An 18994-nucleotide genomic window follows, 5' to 3' on the forward strand; every position below is an offset into this window, starting at 1 on the left:
TTTTTCTTTTTCAATTTTATTTCAGTTCCTCCCCCAACCACACCTCATAATGATCCCCGCACCTTTCCAGACACCCCAGCAAATGTGAAAGCAAGCCACTGCAGCCCAGTGTTTTACTTGCTGGACAATGGTAAGCGTCTGTTACAACGGCGAAGCAGCACAGTAATATCAGGGCTAACCAGAGCTGCAGATGTCCTGCATGCACTGCTCAGACGTTGCTTCTGCATCACTGCTCTCAAGTCTCAATGTAATCACTGTGATAATGAAGTAACTGGTCCATGCTTGCTGGGCTCACTCATCTTGACTAAGGCTCGCTCATTTTGTGTGCAAAAACATAAATGTAATGATAACAAGAGAAAATCTTATGGGTGAAACATAAAGCATTTCTATCTATCTATCTAGCTAGCTAGATAGATAGGTAGATAGGTAGATAGATAGATAGATAGATAGATAGAAGTGATTTATGTTTCACCCATAAGCTAGTCACATGTATGCAGAGCTTTTTAAATTATTAATAATACAAATTACAAATCAAAATATGCACCCTTATTAAATAATAACTAGAAAAATAAACACATAAATGTGTATAATAATAATAATAATAATAATAATAATAATAATAATAATAATAATAATAATAATAAATAATAATAATAACGCGCATACATAGAATGAGCTAAACCATTACATGTTTGTAAATGACAGTAAAAATAGAACACATAGGATTATTACAATGTCATTTACAACTATGTACCAGTTGTGTAATGAAAAATGGTAAATTATTTGATTGAGATCCTTTTTTGAATTTTAAATGAACGCTTGCAGTTATTTCAAAATCAAAATATTTCAGGTACATGTATTTTTGTATTATTATGAATGTGTCTTGAGGAGCCAATCCTAATGTACTCAAACATACCCTTATGAACAGTCTAATGAGTTCAATATCAGTACTTATTAATGCCCCTGCTAAATAAGACAGCTTTTTTCAGTCTGTCATAACAACGAATGTGTGTGTGTGTGTGTGTATATGTGTATATAATATATATATATATATATATATCTATCTATATATATATAGAGAGAGAGAGAGAGAGAGAGAGAGAGAGAGAGAGAGAGAGAGAGAGAGACACACACACACACACACACACACACACACACAACTGCTAACCGTGAACACACGAGGGTACCTGAAGCTCACTTTTCTCTTGTTGTCATAGCATCCATCTTGTATACTTTTAGACCAACGGCAAAATACTGTACATAATTCTTTCGATTCATTTGACATAAATCTTTGTGAAAGAATACATACATATAGCATAAATGTATATAAGGCTGACACGGACATTTCAAGCTGCATTACATGATTGAGTGCAAATCAAATGAAAATCTAATTTTTCAGTTTATAATAGCAATAACATCCTCCACAGCTGACTCGCCTTTGGCTCAGGACACCTAACTGTTGCTGCAGTCAGTTATTTAGCAGAAACATACTGTAGTTGAAAAAGCATGATTATTGAAATATCCAAATAGATTGTATATAATCATACCGTTATGAAGCAGGTTTGGCTAGATTTGATAAGATAAAGTTAGAATAATAAATATTATAAAACACTTTTTTTTTTTTTTTTTTCACAGTTTAAACTTGTAATTCCTATTCAAATGATAACATAATTTAAAATTGAAAAAGCTAACATGCATACACATAAACGAGAAAATGTGACTGGACTCAAAAAAATCTCCTGCTTACACTTGATATGGGCATGGAGCCGCAGTTAAATTTGTCTTGCTGGGAATGTAGATGGTTGTCTGAGGTTAAGCATGCGATTGTCCTGGCCAACACACCCGCTTGCAAACTCTGTGCACATATTGCACGCTTCTTTTTTCTCTTTTTGGTTTGTTTTTTTCAATTTTCTTTCTTTCTTTTTAATTATTAACTACTATCTTCTTTCCTTTTTCTGTTGTTGCAGTTAAAGGACCAAGAAAGTTAAGTCTGCCGACAGATCTTAAGACTGATCTTGGTACGGTAGGCGAAAGCCAACAGTTCTAAGCTTTTAAAAAATCAAAACAAAACAAAAAAACTTTTGGACATTCTTTATATATTAGACATATTAACCAAGTACCAGTAGTCATTTCTCAGATCATATGGTTCTGTTGGCTACATTTGACATTTTTATTCCTTTTATTTATTGATTTATTTGTTTTGATATCAGCACCCTTTCTTTACTTTTTAATCTCTGTTGGTCATATATATATATATATATATATATATATATATATATATATATATATATATATATATATATATATATATATATATATATATATATATATACACCCAAATGGATTAATCCTGTGAAAGACAAGCAAAATATCTTTATTTATTGCCATAGCTCATCTTGCAAGTACGGTATTTGGAGCTTTCAGACATCATTAAGCCATTTATGTTTTGCATTCTGCCTGAATCTCTCCTCGCACCAGTATGCAAGTAATAAAATAATTATTATAAAATAATGCTCCAGTCGCTGTTTTGTTCCAGTTGACTTCCAATCACTTTCACATGGTCATAACAGCAAATTCAAGTTATTTCAGTGAACAATCAATTAATCAATTAAACAAGACGATTCAAGACTATTGTAGTGTACTTTGTTTTATTCTCAACTTTAAATTTAGGATGGTCAAAAAAAAAAAAAAATGAAATTACTCAGAGATCAAAGAGGTGTGTTAATGCGGCTTCTTTCTATAGATACAAGCCACTTTGGGTGATTGTATTGTACATGTTAGCATCTCAGGCAGAAATATGACCCAATCAGCTTAGGGCTTGTGGATAATTAAAATGGATAAACTGGATAGGGTCATATTTGAATTATCCACAGTGAACCCCAAACTGATGGAGTCATGTTATATTTCTACATGGGATCCAAACACTCCATAGAAACAATTTCTCTCTCTCTCTCTCTCTCTCTCTCTCTCATTCTCTCTCTCTCTCTCTCTCTCTCTCTCTCTCTCTCTCTCTCTCTCTCTCTCTCTCTCTCTCTCTCTCTCTATATATATATATATATATATATATATATATATATATATATATATATATATATATATATATATATATATTATACTATAATTTACTCCTATCTTTTAAAGAAGATTTCCTAATTTTACAAATCTAGAACCAAAGAACTAATACCCCCTCCACATTACCTAAATAATGACGAATCAACACATGCCATTCACTTTATTCACAATCATGCTTTCAAAGTACGATGATCACATATTACTTTTAGAATATGTGAAAGCAAGCCACTGCGGTTTTTCAACATCACCAGTTATTTGAATTAAATGCTTTGAAAATATGCTTTTGGGTCTCATGTGAAACACATGGATAATCCAGAGAACCTGAAGGGTTTTAAACTGTCTCTTAGGTTAAACAGTGCTTTTAGAAGTGAAAGTGAACTTCGAAAGCTTTCTGTAAAGGTTTTGTATGCTGCAAAACTGATTTAAGTATTACAAATGGCCATTCCTGAAGTCATTCCTTAACACCTTCTGGATAGTGTAACTTAATTCACCTTAACAGTGCAAACACTTGAGTATGGGAGCACCATGTCTTTTGCAATAAATACAAAAGGTTAACTTTACATGTGGTACTATCATTTTTAATTGTTTTAATTGTGCATAATAAAACAGTTGCTTAATATACTGTATTTGTATTAATTTAATCAGAATACTTTCTTCCAGTGTTGAATTAGGAATCACTCCTGTACAATTATCCTTCTCACAATCTTTTTTTTACAGAAGGTGCCTCCTGCTTGAAAAAAATGTATGAACACAAACTAACATAAAACACATATGGAAAAAACAAATAAATGGGCTAAGAGACACCTACTATAACTATTTACTGCACAATTGCTATATATTTTGTATTGCCTCAGATAACAGTAGAATCTCATTATGAGCTAAATGTAAGCATGTGCTAAATGTGATGTGTTCAAATGTCCACAAGCTGGTCACACTTAATATCAATTCACAGGGTGTCTATTATTGCAGATCGAATTTAGCGTATGTTTTCTGTGGGGGGACTGTTTACAAAAATGGACAATCTGATATACATTTGATTTATGAGGTGAAATAATATCTACATAGTCATTAATGTCAACTGGTTTCATTCACAGAGTAATTTACCTGAAGTAATCTTATATTCTAACTCTGATAAAAATTCTACGCTTATGGTCATTTAAAGGGACAAACTACATTTTCTATCCACATTTACTGTATCCATCAGATGTGGGGTGGGGTCTTATCATAGTGGTCTCAAAAGCATGCTTTCTTTTCTTAGATTTCAGACTGAAAATAATGACCAGGAGGTATCCTGTATTGAAAACTGTTGTAAACTGTTACATTTTACCAACACCATTACTTAGTTTTGATTTCTGCAAAAAATGCATTGCCTATATAAATATCATATTTTTATATTTACATTATACCAGTATTAAAATAAGATGTATTGTTGTATTATATTATACATGTACAAAAACTCCTGTTGTTTACCTTTGATTCTAGTAGGGTTTGTACATAGACTAGTACCACCTGGTGGCTTAATGTTGTCACAGTTGTTTAAAGATGTCCCATACTAAATTTAACTCAATTAATTTTAATAATGGTATAATTCAACGCAAAATTATACTGCTGTTTTTTTTTTTTTTTTCTACAAAGAGACAATTTTCATTTTTTGAAGTAGTGAAACGTTTGGACTTTATTCTTCTGATTTTTTTTTAACATTATTTTAGGCTTTGACCATAACATTGTTGCCTTCTTTGTTATTCATTCCTTGCACAGTGTTCCTAATGCTTTACCATTATTACAGATAATGTAAATGGACATTGCACTAGCCCCACCTCACAGCCCTGCAGCACTGGGAAGCGCGTCTCTGCCACTGAAGGTGCTAAACTGAACCGCTGGGGTCCTAGCCGACCCCCTTTCCGAAAAGCACAGTCTGCTGCTTGCATGGAGATCTCTTTGCCTGCCTCCCACACAGAAGGTGTGTGTTTGTCTCAACCTGTTTCTGATTGCATGCTTGCCTTCTTTTGAGCTGCTGTTTAATTTTGTTAGGGATACAAAAAATAGTAGCTTCTACATTTAACTTAATAATTAACAAATAATGGACTGTTAATGGGCATACCTTTGTTAGAGTTTCATAAACAGCATCAGTACACAATTGTTATTATGCAATACTCTTTTTGGTCTGATTTACGTTGCTTCTGTAAAAGTTGCTAGAGTTTACACATAGTTTATCAGATAATACATTTGACAGCTGTAAATAATTGACCAAAATAGTGACTGAAATCATAGCAAGTAGGGATGAAAATGAACTTGCACAAGCACTGTGGTCTCTGTGACTGGCAGGTGTGATTGGATAGTTCTGAATAATCCTATTGATTTTCTTCTAATTTATTTTATTTTTTACATTTGAGCATTATGCAGTCTTTACTGTAGAACTGAAAAGAGAATCTTTAAATTTCAAGCAATTGTCTTTTAGGAAGGTCCCTTAAACTGTTTTTATAAAGCCAACAAGATGTCACATACAGCCGAGTAACTCTGTTTAAGTTCATAATTGAACTGTATCATCTTCTCAAAGTGTTCTGTAAACAGGTCATCCCTAATATCGCTGTATTTAGACACATCTTTTCAATGACAAATCGTGTTTTAAGAATATACAGATTGCCAAAGCATATAATGTCCCAAATATTATGACTTATACCCCAAAGATGTTAGTTTTGCTATTTACAAAACTACTTGATTTACAGTCAATCCAATCACATGCTGTATAAAAAAGGAAATAAAACACAGTTGGTGAGGAAAAGAGCAAAAGCATCTATGTTGAAACCCTCTTGTGTAGCTACCTGGCTGTGTGTGTCCATATCTGTTGTATACTGGTATAACCAGGTCTTTGTTTCTTCAGAACCTGTCTTATCCCTGGGCTGTATTTTTGTTTCATGTACCCTAGTCTTCTCACAGTCTTTCCTTCCACAGGGTAGCCATCTGTCTTGCTACAGTTGTGTGGTTTTCTGTTTTCAGATGTTCTGTATCTGTCAATATTTGTCTGCATTCTGGAGCTCAGAAGAGGCATTACTAATTATTCAAAAGTTCTGTTTACCAACAAGGACAAAGTTTCCCCCATTTGTTAAAATAAATAAAAGTATTTAAACATTAGAAAACTATCAAGAAACAACTCAGAACAGTTATTTAACAAGTAATATGTTCTGATTTATTGATGGAGTTATTTTGTGATGGTTATATGATGTTAAAAGTGGAATAAAAACAATACAAGTTGATATAACTACTTGTGGTAGATCTATATTATAATAAATAGGTTTCTCTTGTTTTGGGTGAGCTTCTTGGATTAAACCTAACGTGTTTCTATCTGTCTGTGATTCAATATTCCCACAGTTTTGCACTTATAAAGGTGTAATGGAGCAGCCAGCAAGCAAACGTCACTGATATCACTGATACCTAAATTCTGTAGTGTGTAAAGCCACTATGATTCTCTGAATTTTTAGTGGTATAGACTGTGTATATTTAACATATTATTTTTATTAGCTGATGGAATTGAATGCAAAGTTTATATTTTATCTAATGATGCCATGTCAGATAGAGAAGGTAATGTTAAGAAATACATTGTTTATGTTTAATTTATTAACCACTTAAAGCCGCTTGGTGTGTTACATATAAAACAGTGCTTTGCAGCATATTGTGTTTACAACCCTCAAATGACAAGATTTGGTGACACTTGATTTTAAGTACTACATATTAGGCATTTATTATGTACTTACTTGTGACTAATTAGCACTTTATACATCATGTATAGCCTCCGAATAAGGGTTTGTTAGGTACTTATACTCATTCTCAAACACACTAACAGGTTACTGGACATTAACAAAGGATTTGCATGCCTTATACTGAAAACTGTTCTTGGCCATATTAGGTCCTACTAACTGCCTGTATATGATTAATACCTTGGTAATAAAGCAACAAATCAAAGTGGACCATGCATGTATATCACTCTGTCCCAGAGTTGGACTTTGTTCCAATAAAGGGCTTATTAGGAGGATGTTGGTCATTAGTAAAGAGTTTTGCAGCCTCTATTCTGAAGTGAAGGTTTAATTTTCATTAATTAAGAGCTTATTAGAAGCATATAGATCATTAATAAAGGGTTTTGCAGCCCCTATTCTGAAGCAAAGGCTTATTTTACATTATTTAAGAACTTATTAGCAGCATATGTTATTAATAGTGTTGATCTAACAAATAATGCACAAAGAAGCAATTATCACCAGGGCATCTTCTATCAGTTGTGCAACCTGTATAATAACATTGTACTTATACAACCCGTTTTTAAAGTTAACAATACCATTTTTCAGTCCAATTGAATAAAATACGACTGTTACTCCAATGTACACACCAAGTGTGTGTGTGTGTGTGTGTGTGTGTGTGTGTGTGTGTGTGTATATATATATTTAGCAGTAGATTTATGGTTTTGTGTTGTTTCTCTGTGCCTGCTGTGTACATAAGTTCAATTAAATCAACCTAATTAAAATCATTTTAAAGAGTAAAAACTGTAATCAGAAAATAATAAAACAATATTCATAGGGCCCTAACTGTTAATGTTAATTTGTGATACTTTGTTTAAATATCTGATGTTCTTGCATATGTTATCCCTTTACAAGAGATTGCTGATGGCCTTAGAAAAAAAAAAAAACACATTATACACCAGTTGGTGCTGTATCTGTTTAGGAATGCAGAATGTATCTGATTTTAATAATTTTAGTAATTTTACTGAGAAATTAATTATATAGCAATTTGTTACAAGTTTTAACGGTTCTTAAAAAAAAAAAAAAAAAAAAAAAGAATTCCTAATTAAAATGATTTTGTCTGTTTCTTTTTTTACTTCAACTTTTTTTTTTTTTTTTGGTCAGGTTCATTAATGTGAGTAAGAGCTTCATGGGGTGCCTGAAGTCTTCCCTTTACTATATACAGGTTGCACAGCCGATTAAAGATGCTCTGGTGATAATTGCTTATTTGTGCATTATTCGTAGATATAAGGAGGCAGTGTGGTCCAGTAGTTAAAGTCCAGGCCTTGTAACCAGGAAGTGCATGGTTCAAATCCCACCTCTGTCACTCACTGACTTGCTGTGTAATCCTAAGTAAGTCACTTAACCTCCTTGTGCTCTGCCCTGCGGATGAGGTGTTAAATCAATGTCCTATTGTAAGTGACTCAGCATATAATACACAGTTCACAGCCTACATCTGTAAAGTGCTTTGTGATGGTGGTCCACTATGAAAGGTGCTATTTAAAGATATTGTATTGAATATGCTGCTTATAAGTTCTTAAGTAATGTAAATGAAACCTTCAAAGTAGGGGCTGCAAAACCTTTTTATTAATGACCTATATGTTTCTAATAAGCTATTAATTAACAAAAATTAAACCTTCACTTAAGAATAGGGGCTGCAAAACTCTTTTCTGACCAACATCCTCCTAATAAGCCTTTTATTCTGGGATAGAGTGTTGTCCATGAATGGTCCACTTTGTTTTGCTGCTTTATTACCAATATATTAATCATATACAAGTAGCTAGTAGGACCTAAGCTGGTCAAGAACAGTCTTCACTTCAGTTTAAGACATGCAAATCCTTTATTAATGTCCAGTGACCTATTAGTAAGGCATGTTTGAGAATACGAATAATAAGTACCTACCAAACCCTTATCAGGAGGTTATATATGAGGTATCCTGTACTAATTAGTCACAAATAAGTACATAATAAATGCCTAATATGTAGTCCTTAAAATAGTGTTACCCAAGATTTAAATATGCAATACCTTATATTTTATTTAGTGTTTTGTGCATGAAATGGGATCCTTTATCTATATAAAGAATATTTTGGCATTAAGGTTAAATATGTTGTTATTATTCTACAAAAGACCTAGTACGTTTAAAGCTATTACTGTAACAGCAAATTCATTATTTGACACTTCAAAAAGAAATATATGAGAAATATAACATTTCCATTATGCATAACAATTTTAATTGAGTTAATGTTATCGAAAGGAAGATGAAACACTGTAAAGAAATGTAATGTTTGGCTACTCTTTTATGTGACAAGATTTGACTAAAACAACAGTCTAATTAAAGGAAGTGTCAAAAACTTTTATTCCCAGTAGGGTCTCCAGCTAGCTCTTTCTTTGTGGTAAGGAAATGTTGTTTTTGACAGTCTAGAAAAAATTACTTACCAAACAACAATAACAGTTTCTGTATCGTCATGGTAAACTCACTCATAAACACTAAACATTTTCCTGTTGACTATGATACTGTGGCAAGCAATTGACATTGAGAGTTTGCTTCGCCGTTTACGGCTGAATAAATCAAATGTGCGGTTTGTGTTTAAAAGTGTCTAAATGTAACAGCCCAGTGGTGTTAATCCTTGTCTTCCTGCTCCTGTGTGTTGACGAAGCATTGCCCTTAACATGTCTGTTTGCGTCTGCTGTCTTTTTGTCACAGTTGTCACTAATAACAATTACGCTTTTGCATCTAACAAATTAGAATAGAGAGAACTGGCATTCACAATACTATTTGTCATATTAGCATCAGTATGAAAGGTTATTGCATTCCTGGATGTGTATAGTGCCATTAATCACAAATGTAGTAATACTCTATAATTGCTTAATAAATATTCTAAAAAAATATGACAGTTCCAACAACAAAAACACTCTTTCTTTCCAACAAAAGCCACTATAAATGTAATCTATTCTGAAGCATGTGAACTAAATTCAAAAGCTGTAAGGAAATCATCTCTGAATGCCTAATGAATGAATAAAAGTCCTTACCCTCTGCCTTTGCAAGTCAAATAATGCACAGACCCAACACCCACTGCCTGCTGGAAGTATTCTGTATACTAACTTCAGATTATGACCATGACCTTCCCCTCTAATACACTCAAGGGATACCTAAGAGTTAATTTGTTTTGAAGTGTAGTGTAAAGTTTACAAATTGAAGTGTAGTGTAAACTTTACAAATTATAATAATTGATGAGGCCTGACAAGTCGTTTATTTTATAATTTTGAATGTTCACCTCCAAGTTCACTGCACTTAAAAACAAATCATCATTATTATACACCATTACTTTATAGAAAATACATTAAAACATGTTTTCTGAAATAAATATTTTTTATTTATTTTTTTTTAACTAGTTTCATTTTATGCACTACAGAAATCAAAAGCTGTAGTGTATCGTGACATATCCTACAGCAACGAAGCAGTCGGATTGGTTGAAAAGATTGTGATGGTGTTTAATATTGCTTGAACTCCAGATGCAGTTGCTCCATCATTCAGGCCAATCACCAGAAAAAACTGCCTCCATTCAAATAAACAGTTAACACTATAACACTCTTCCATCTAATGCATGTAGTAGAATGCAACCTGTTTACATGGCTAGTGAGAATCAACTAGGTTAACCAGGTTTGTTGAATGACTATCTACTATTTTCTACAAACATTATGCTTTTTTTTTTTTTTTTGTTAATACCAGATCTCTTGAAGTGCACACAGTGGTGAATTGCTAAAACAGACATTTACATTCACATCAATGCGAACTTTGTTTCATTTAAAACAGTTTTTTTGTTTTAATAAAAATAAAGTATACATTTGCAAAGAACAGGCAACTTATATTTATGGTAATAATTTCAAAGGAGAATTCCAAGAAAACAACTTTTTATATGAAATGTATGTAGAATGCAGATTTACACCCGTTTCACAGTTTATGCCTGGCTAGTTTCACATACATCAACCCAGACGGGCTTAAATACTGTGTCAACATGATGCACTTATACTTGGAGGCACTGACACTGGCCAGCTAAAACAACATTACTTATGTCTTCATGTGTGGTAGAATTATGTGATCTTTTTAAAATATAATTTTGGAAACTGTTACCACTGAGCTCTGTGGTCTAGTTCCGAAATTTATGTGACAGTTTACAGTCAGAGCTACACACAAGTAGATGGTGAAGATGATTTCCTGTTTGCATTTCCTTTTCATTTCTCAGAACTTTTTGTGTTGTTTTTTCAAGCAGACACACTCTTCTAACCACAGTTTACAGTCATGTCAGCTACAGTTGCCTCCACACAAGTGAGCTGGGAAAAGTTTCGTGTGTTGTATTAGTATTAGTAGTTTTTTCGGTTTCCAAACACTTGGTTTATATTTTTTACCATTTATATTATTAAATTTTTGATATTTAATTAAACATTTGCCTGTTATCAATTTCTCAGTGTTTTTTGTGTGCACCTGTCATATCCCCCAGTATTATATTTTATATATAATAGCGAGTAATTATTTAAACAAAAGTATATATATATATATATATATATATATATATATATATATATATATATATATATATCTATATATATATATATTTTGGCAAGTATTACACGTCGCTATTTATATTATTGTGTGAAATTGTGTATAGGTACTAATGTCTCTGTTTGGTGATAGTTGGGAGGTGTTTCTTTGATTAGAATTCATCAATGCTAATTGTGTTTGAAGTTTTTGTTTTTTGTTAACTTGGATAATCGCTTTGATGTTTTGTTTTTTGCTTTTGTGTGAGTCCTTCAAAACACTTCGGTTCATTTGTTTCTACAACATATTTTCGACAATGAATTTTGTGGTGTTTTGACATGATCCTGGAATTTTAATAGGTTGAAATTGATTGCATGTTATTCAGACACAATGAAAAATTCTTGTTATACATGGTTGATCCACGTGGACGATTTGTATGCTCCTAATTGAAAGCTCTCATAGTGATGAAACTGAAGAGGATGTAAAGCTGACTAATCCTTTCGAGTTCATATCTACAGTATTGTATAGCCATATCTAAAATGAATTCACAGAGTAAATGTTGAATAAAATGTGAAACATGTTGTAAAAAGGTTCAGTTCTATTAAGTCAGCATTATGACTTTGCATATGTTTTGTAAAGAATGGGAGATAAACTTTTTCAAGTGTAAAAGTAAACTCTTGGGTTTTACAACTCAATTAATGCATTTATTATTAATACTTAACACATATGCATCATTAGTAAAACATTAGGATAATGAGGTACACTAGCGCCACCTGTTTTAGTGATTTGTACCAGGTTATAAAATGTGCTGTATCATAATTTTACAATTTGTCCCAGGTTATTAAATTTGCATACGCACTGGTAATGTTATATTAAACACTGTATGAAATCCTAAACTGATGTATCCTTACAAGAAAGCAGTATTGAACACTAGTTCTAAAATGTGCCTTAGTGTGCTCACCAGCTATCAACTGCTACATGTAATGATTTAAATCTGAATGATCAAATCCAATTAAAAATACCTGACAAAAGCAACTCTAAGTGTTCTGCAAAAAATGTTAAGAATTCTAATTTAATGTGTCTCTGACATTTCAGCATGCCAGGAATGTATGTCAGAAAGCTCAGCATGATAACAGAGTTGCTATTTTGCCAGTGCTGTACTACAATATTTGTTTTTTCATTGTCAGGAGGTTATTAAAAATACAGAATGGCAAAATAAATCATTTACAGCTTATATTCATGTAAACACAGTGACCATATCAAAAGAGACAGTGCTTACCCTTTCAGTTTCACCACTCTATACTATCTGCTGCTCGGCTTTTTTTTATTGGATGCTATTTGGTTGAACTTGTCCCTATTGCAATGCATGCCTTTTTTGGGGACAGTAGGTTACGCATCAAGACGGGCAATGCTTCAGCAATTACATGGAATCAGTATTTACTCGCAAGATGAACACCACTCTGCCAGTTACACATGGAGTGAGAAAGGTAAGAACTCAATTGCATGTTGACCATTGCAAGCTTCATTAGATTCCCTTCCATGGAGTTCAAAAGAGCACGATTTTTACTGCTGCTGCCTATGAGGCAGATCTGTGGGACTGTGTATTGGAAATGCATGATGAGGTAGGGTTAGAAATAATAGTTTTTTTTTTCTTTTTCTCTTATGGGATGATTACTGGTCAATAATTAAAAAAATACATGTTACCATTTCCTTTGAATATTACATTCTCAGATGGTTTAGATAACCCACCTACTGCTGCAGAAAGATTAAGGGTGCCACAGTGGCTCACCTGGTAAAAGCACAGGAGTGTGGTGTGCAGGGTGAGATACAGTCAGGAGAGGGCAGGTTTGCGTCCTGATTGTGGAAAGTCGTTGGTCTTTGCTGGGGATTCTGAAGAGAGCGTTGCATTGGCTCTGAGATTTAGGGAAGCAAAACCCTCACCCAATAAGCTCAGGCAGACACCTACAGGGCTGGCCTCTGTCCCCCAGAGGCCAGTAGCTCATTAACAACCGTTCTCCTGGGTGTAAAAGAGGAAGCTCGCTTGGTAGTCGGATCAGAGGACTCCCACTGTACTTTCAGTTCTTCTGAGCTGTGTGGTGAGGGGAAAAAATAATTGAACATTCCAAATTAGGGAGAAAAACTTGTACTGAACCATCTGAATACTTTATTGTGAAGTTACAAGTAGGAGTGTGAAATGGCTCACACTCATTGGACTGAAGTCTGACCATGCAGGAAGTTTGTGAATACAGCTCATCCGGGGTCAGTCCGGCGTCAGCCAGGCTGATGATGTCATGATGTAAAGTACAAGAAATAAAATAATTTTCCCCCATGGCACAGTAATGTTAAGACAAGACTTGCAGTATTTCTTTAAGGAAGTTAATTTAATGATGCTATAACCACACCTAAATTACATTATTATGTAGTGTATATATCTCATATTTAATGTAAATATATATATATATATATATATATATATATATATATATATATATAAAAATAATATATCGATATAGTAGCCTCTATTTACAGAATGCTGGTTGTTATATATTTGATACTATTTTAAAAGTAGATATTTACACTTGTCTCTATATTGTGGCTATTTTAAAAGTCTTTCTTTACGTTTACCTCGTTCTAGTCTCACAATATTTCCATTCAGCTTAGCTAACATCAGCTTCCTAGTAAAAAAATATAAGAAGTCCATTTTGGAGCAATAGAATCCAGTAACAATGACATTTGAAGCTACTTTTTTAGTTAATGAATCAATACAATCTAGTGAAAAATGAATAGCACTACAGTAAATTGTTCAGTAGTATGATTCTAAAAGGTTGGTCAATATTGTTGTTCTGTTGCAGACATCTTTATCACAAGAAGTGGTTCCTGTTATTTAGATCAATATGTTTTGCACAAGTGCAGATAGTTTTAAGTCATAGCAATAGTAACAACAGGGTTAGCTCATTTGATTACCGTTAGCAGGCTCCATTGTGCCTTCAAAGCTTTCAGGATAAACTTATTTGAACACATGACAGCAACTGTACTGTTCTTTCCTAAAAAAAAAATTAACACCACCTGGTTCTGAATATCAGCATTCCTTTTCTATGGACTAAATTGGGCAAGCTGTTGGAAATTGTGTTTTTAGGTTTGAGTTAATATTGCCTTGGTGAAAAATGTAACACAATATAGAAAATGACTTTTGTTGAAATCTCTTCTTGGGTTTCCATAGAAAGCCGGGACAATTCCTTCAGCCGCTCCCGTAGCTCCAGTGTGTCCAGCATTGACAAGGAATCCAAGGAAACCATAACAGCACTGTACTTCATGGACTCGTATGGGCGTAAGAATGATGGGACCCTCTCGCCATGCCTTTGGGTCGGGACCAGCCTAGGGGTTGTACTGGTCATCTCTTTAAACCTGCCTTCTGGTGAGGAACAGAGGCAAAGTGAACCAGTCATGGTGGCTCCCACTGGTAAGAGGTGTCATTTTGTACAATCACATGATTAATAATGTTAATGGGCCATGAATCTGTGATTTAATTGCTAAAGTCATAAAAGTCATAAAGGGGAAATCTTATATTGTTAATTAGATTGTGACTGCAATGTAACAGAGTGCAGTTTAGTTGTATTATTGCTAAAATTAATTAAAAAAAAAAAAGATCACATTTAAAATGCTAAAACTTACAAGAAACATCAAGTTGCAGAGTGAATCAGTTATAATTACTATTGATTCTCTAGTTGTAAAATGTTAAAACTTTTCATTATTTTCAGCAAATAAGGAACTTAGTTTGGGGGTTTGTAAAAGAACCAGTGTCAGGTACCAGTTTTTGACTAGTGGTGTCAAGCTCTTCAGTGAACTGCAACATTTATGTATTTCTTTTTTTTTTTTTTATTGTACAGGGACCGTGTTGATGCTTAAAGGAGCACTGCTGACGTTTTCATCTGTTGACTGTGCTGGTGTGCTGATCCACCCTCCCTATGAGGTGTGGAGGGATCCGAACAGCATGGATGACAATGAGAAACCCCGCAAGCGTAAACTTGTAACCTTCTCGCCCTCCTCTTCTCAGGATATGGGGGATTACCATTTTGCCGTCATCTGTTCGGAGAAACAGGCCAAAGTCTACTCACTGCCTTCCCAAAACTGCCTTTATGCACATAGCATCACAGAGTCGTCGTTTGTGCTCAGGGCAGATGTTGTTACAGTTTGTAATAGTGTTTGCCTGGCTTGCTTCTGTGCAAATGGACATATCATGACACTAAGGTATTTTTTCAACATGGTTTTGCCTTGTTTAGAATACATAGTTTTGGCACAGATTGTAAAAGAAACAAATGATGCATTCTGGCAGGCTTTAATGCAAAAGTATGGTGACTCTACACAACAGTAGAGACACTGTAAAAGGTGGACTATCCCATTCTCTGCATGCATGATTTCCTGGTTGCCAGATTCATGAGAGAATCATCTAATCAAGTGACTCGTAACAAGCACAGCACTACTTCCACACTGCTCTTAGTGCTGGGAAGTCTGTAGTGGCTGGTGGTTTTGATTGGTTCCTGTTTGCAAGGATTCTTTCAAAAACACCATTGCTTTGCACATCTGCAGTAGATAAGCCAGGTAAGTAAAGAATTGATGTACGGTGCACACCTTCACTACATCTAGTTAATCTGCTGAGGATTGGAACTCATCTCCAGTTGATTCTAGCAACTAAGAAATGAAACAGGCAAAGCATGGGAAGGTTGTTACAATAAAATAATTTCCTGATGGTGATCTCAATCTGCATTGCAGCTTGCCTAGCCTTCGACCAATGCTGGATGTAAACTATCTACCTTTGACAGACATGAGGATTGCTCGCACTTTCTGCTTTACAAATGGAGGGCAGGCACTGTTCCTGAGCTCTCCTACAGAGATCCAGCGCATTACCTTCAGCCAGGAGATGTGTGAAAACCTGCAGGTCTGTATGTAGAACAGCACCATTAAGCAATTATTCATTCTTTCCACTTTTTGATACACAGGCTAATTATCTGATTCCACAGCAACAGCAGAGTTCACATCATAATTTTCCTTGAAGTTCTATGGAAATTATTTAACCATATGAGAAACTGCACTCACCTTTTATAGAGAGCGCTGCAGTAAATTGTAATATTTCTTTGCGTTGACTAGTAGAACTACGTGAATACCATAAAGAAATGTAACTTGAAAGAACAATATTGTGCTGATTGCTTTACATTCATTTTGTATTCACTTTTAAAACAACAGGAGGAGTGGTACAGTATATGGTAAAAGCTGTGGTGTGTTGCGCCAACAAAATATTAATGACTTGGCTAATGTAGCTGCTGGGATTTCTTATATTTTATTTCCTTCTCCCGTGTTATGTTAAATACAATCACATTTGTTTCTTAATCTCATTTAATCAGTGGGAAAGATATGATCAGTATTCCAGTTTCAAACAGAATACCTTTAGTTACCCTTGTTAAATTCACTGAGATGCCACAAGACTTTCATTTATTGTGTGTATGTATATATATATATATATATATATATATATATATATATATATATATATATATATATATATATTATATATTCTTTATTTTTTTTTTTTTTTTTTGAAGGACATGTTGGGGTCTCAAGGACCATTGTTTGCACCAGTGGAAACGCCAGAGGCTCAAAACAGAGGATTTCTAAAAGGACTCTTTGGAGGAAGTGGACAAACATTTGACAGGGAAGAACTCTGTAAGCTATTTACTTTTACGACAACTACAGTATTCATTGGTTATAGTACATCTACATTCAGGAGAAACCTGGAATAGATTTTTAGTAAAAAGGTATGTCTGAAAATCAATCAAATGTTAGCAAGTGTAACTACAAACAGTGCTTCATAAATTTTTACATGACTTAATTGTTTGATTGTTATTTTATAATACATTTTCTAGTTCTGAAAATAACTTATAGTAACCACAAATTGATAATGAATTAAATTGGAACATCAAAAATATTTAATATTTCATATAAATTTGCATCCATTGTTTTAAAGCATACCAAAACTATTTTGTATTATATTGGTGAACAATGAGAAACTTCAGATATATCATATCTAAACAATTTTGGACTGTTGTCCAATATGCTACGCTTTTGCTTGTTAGTTGGGGAGGCAGCTGCAGGAAAGGCCTCGCGGAGTCTTGCACAGCATATTCCAGGCCCTGGGAGCATGGAGGGGATGAAGGCTGCTGCTGGAGGGGTAGTTGGAGACCTGGCAAGGGCCCGCATCGCTTTGGATGAGAGAGGACAGAGACTGGGCGAACTGGAGGAACGCACAGCTGCCATGATGGGGAGCGCAGAGTCATTTTCCAAACATGCTCATGAGGTATTTCTGCTGCTTTAATGAATCAGACAAATGCTTTCAAAAGGACATTAAACTCTGCACTGACATGGGATAGTCCACACAGTTGTCATTTTAATAGCATCTTACTACATCTATCACCAGTTTTACATATTTAAAAAAAAATAATAAAAAAAAATAACTCTTTAATGTTCTGCCAAGAAAATAACTAAGATAAATATAGCATATAATATATAATATAGCAACATTCTCCATTTCAAAACAGCTAAATTCATATGGCTTGTATTAATAAACTATGTTCTAAATAATAAAGTTTGTTTTACCAAACAAAGCAAAATGTAATAAAAATGTCGTGCATTTTGTTTTATCAGAGCACGCAGTTGCATTTGTGTTTCATTTGGGTGGATACTAACATGTATGATTAAACAATAACCACAGGGCACATTGAGGAACATGCCAGGAAATTACAGTCTTCCTAGTGGACACAATCTACAAAAACATAGTCCAGTTGTGTGCCGCTTTGCTCTGACTTCAGCTGTGCTGAATAGTAGCCTTTCTGACATTTGTTTTTTGTATCGTGTCATGTTAATGCAGGATAACAGGATTTGGAACCCTAATTATAATACATAATAATAAAGCAAATGTGTGAAGTTTACAGATTTAGCGTTTTAGAACACGCAAATGTGTAAAGGGATATTTTAGCTTATGCGTTAACCATTTTTTAACACTTAGTTTTTGTGTTACTATTCCAATATGCTTTAGCCCATCAGTAAAACTTATTTTTTTGTGTTTTTGTTCTACAGCTGATGCTAAAATGCAAGGACAAGAAGTGGTATCAATTGTAATCTGCTGGGAGACACTTGGCTTCTTAAGTATACTGTAAGCAGTTGGGGAAATGGGCCTGAGCCATGTCACTGGGAAGAATAGTTATCCTAGATTCTTGTTTTGCCCCCATGAAATTATTTGGATTCAATTTGTGGGAAAAGCTGTCCAAAGCCAACTGGTGGGACTTTGTTGTGTTGGACATGATATTGCCAAACTTGGGTTATTTTAAGAATATGTTCTCTGTTTTCCATGTTCTGTGCTGCGTAATTATCACAGGACCCTTGGGAAAATGCCTGGAAAAGAAAAATAGTAATAAGAGTACAGATTAGTATGCCGATGCTCTTATATAAGAAATAAAAACAAGATTGCATGAAACAAAAACGCAAACAATAAACTGCCATATTAAAAAAAAAAAAAAGAAAAGCATGTTACAAGAAAAAGTTTATTTAAAATAAAAAAGAAACTCAA

The 18994-nt window shown here is 34.0% G+C and overlaps 1 protein-coding gene across 3 annotated transcripts in view; it reads left to right on the top strand.

Annotated features, from left to right (window-relative positions):
* The window catches only part of LOC121327553 (syntaxin-binding protein 5-like), a 162230-nt gene extending 143236 nt beyond the window's left edge, over window positions 1-18994 (top strand). For 2 of the 3 annotated variants that reach the window (XM_041271637.1, XM_041271638.1), the window contains 7 exons: window positions 4859-5032; window positions 14597-14836; window positions 15264-15624; window positions 16147-16312; window positions 16974-17094; window positions 17505-17725; window positions 18505-18994. In XM_041271637.1, the coding sequence (XP_041127571.1) occupies window positions 4859-5032; window positions 14597-14836; window positions 15264-15624; window positions 16147-16312; window positions 16974-17094; window positions 17505-17725; window positions 18505-18546 (1325 nt within the window). In that variant the 3' untranslated portion in view covers window positions 18547-18994. Of the gene's footprint in view, window positions 1-1967; window positions 2019-4858; window positions 5033-12761; window positions 12864-14596; window positions 14837-15263; window positions 15625-16146; window positions 16313-16973; window positions 17095-17504; window positions 17726-18504 lie in introns of all 3 variants that reach the window. The other variant, XM_041271639.1, reaches the window with a different exon arrangement.

The sequence above is a fragment of the Polyodon spathula genome, chromosome 15, assembly GCF_017654505.1.
Source record: "Polyodon spathula isolate WHYD16114869_AA chromosome 15, ASM1765450v1, whole genome shotgun sequence".
Taxonomy (NCBI): Eukaryota; Metazoa; Chordata; class Actinopteri; order Acipenseriformes; family Polyodontidae; genus Polyodon; species Polyodon spathula.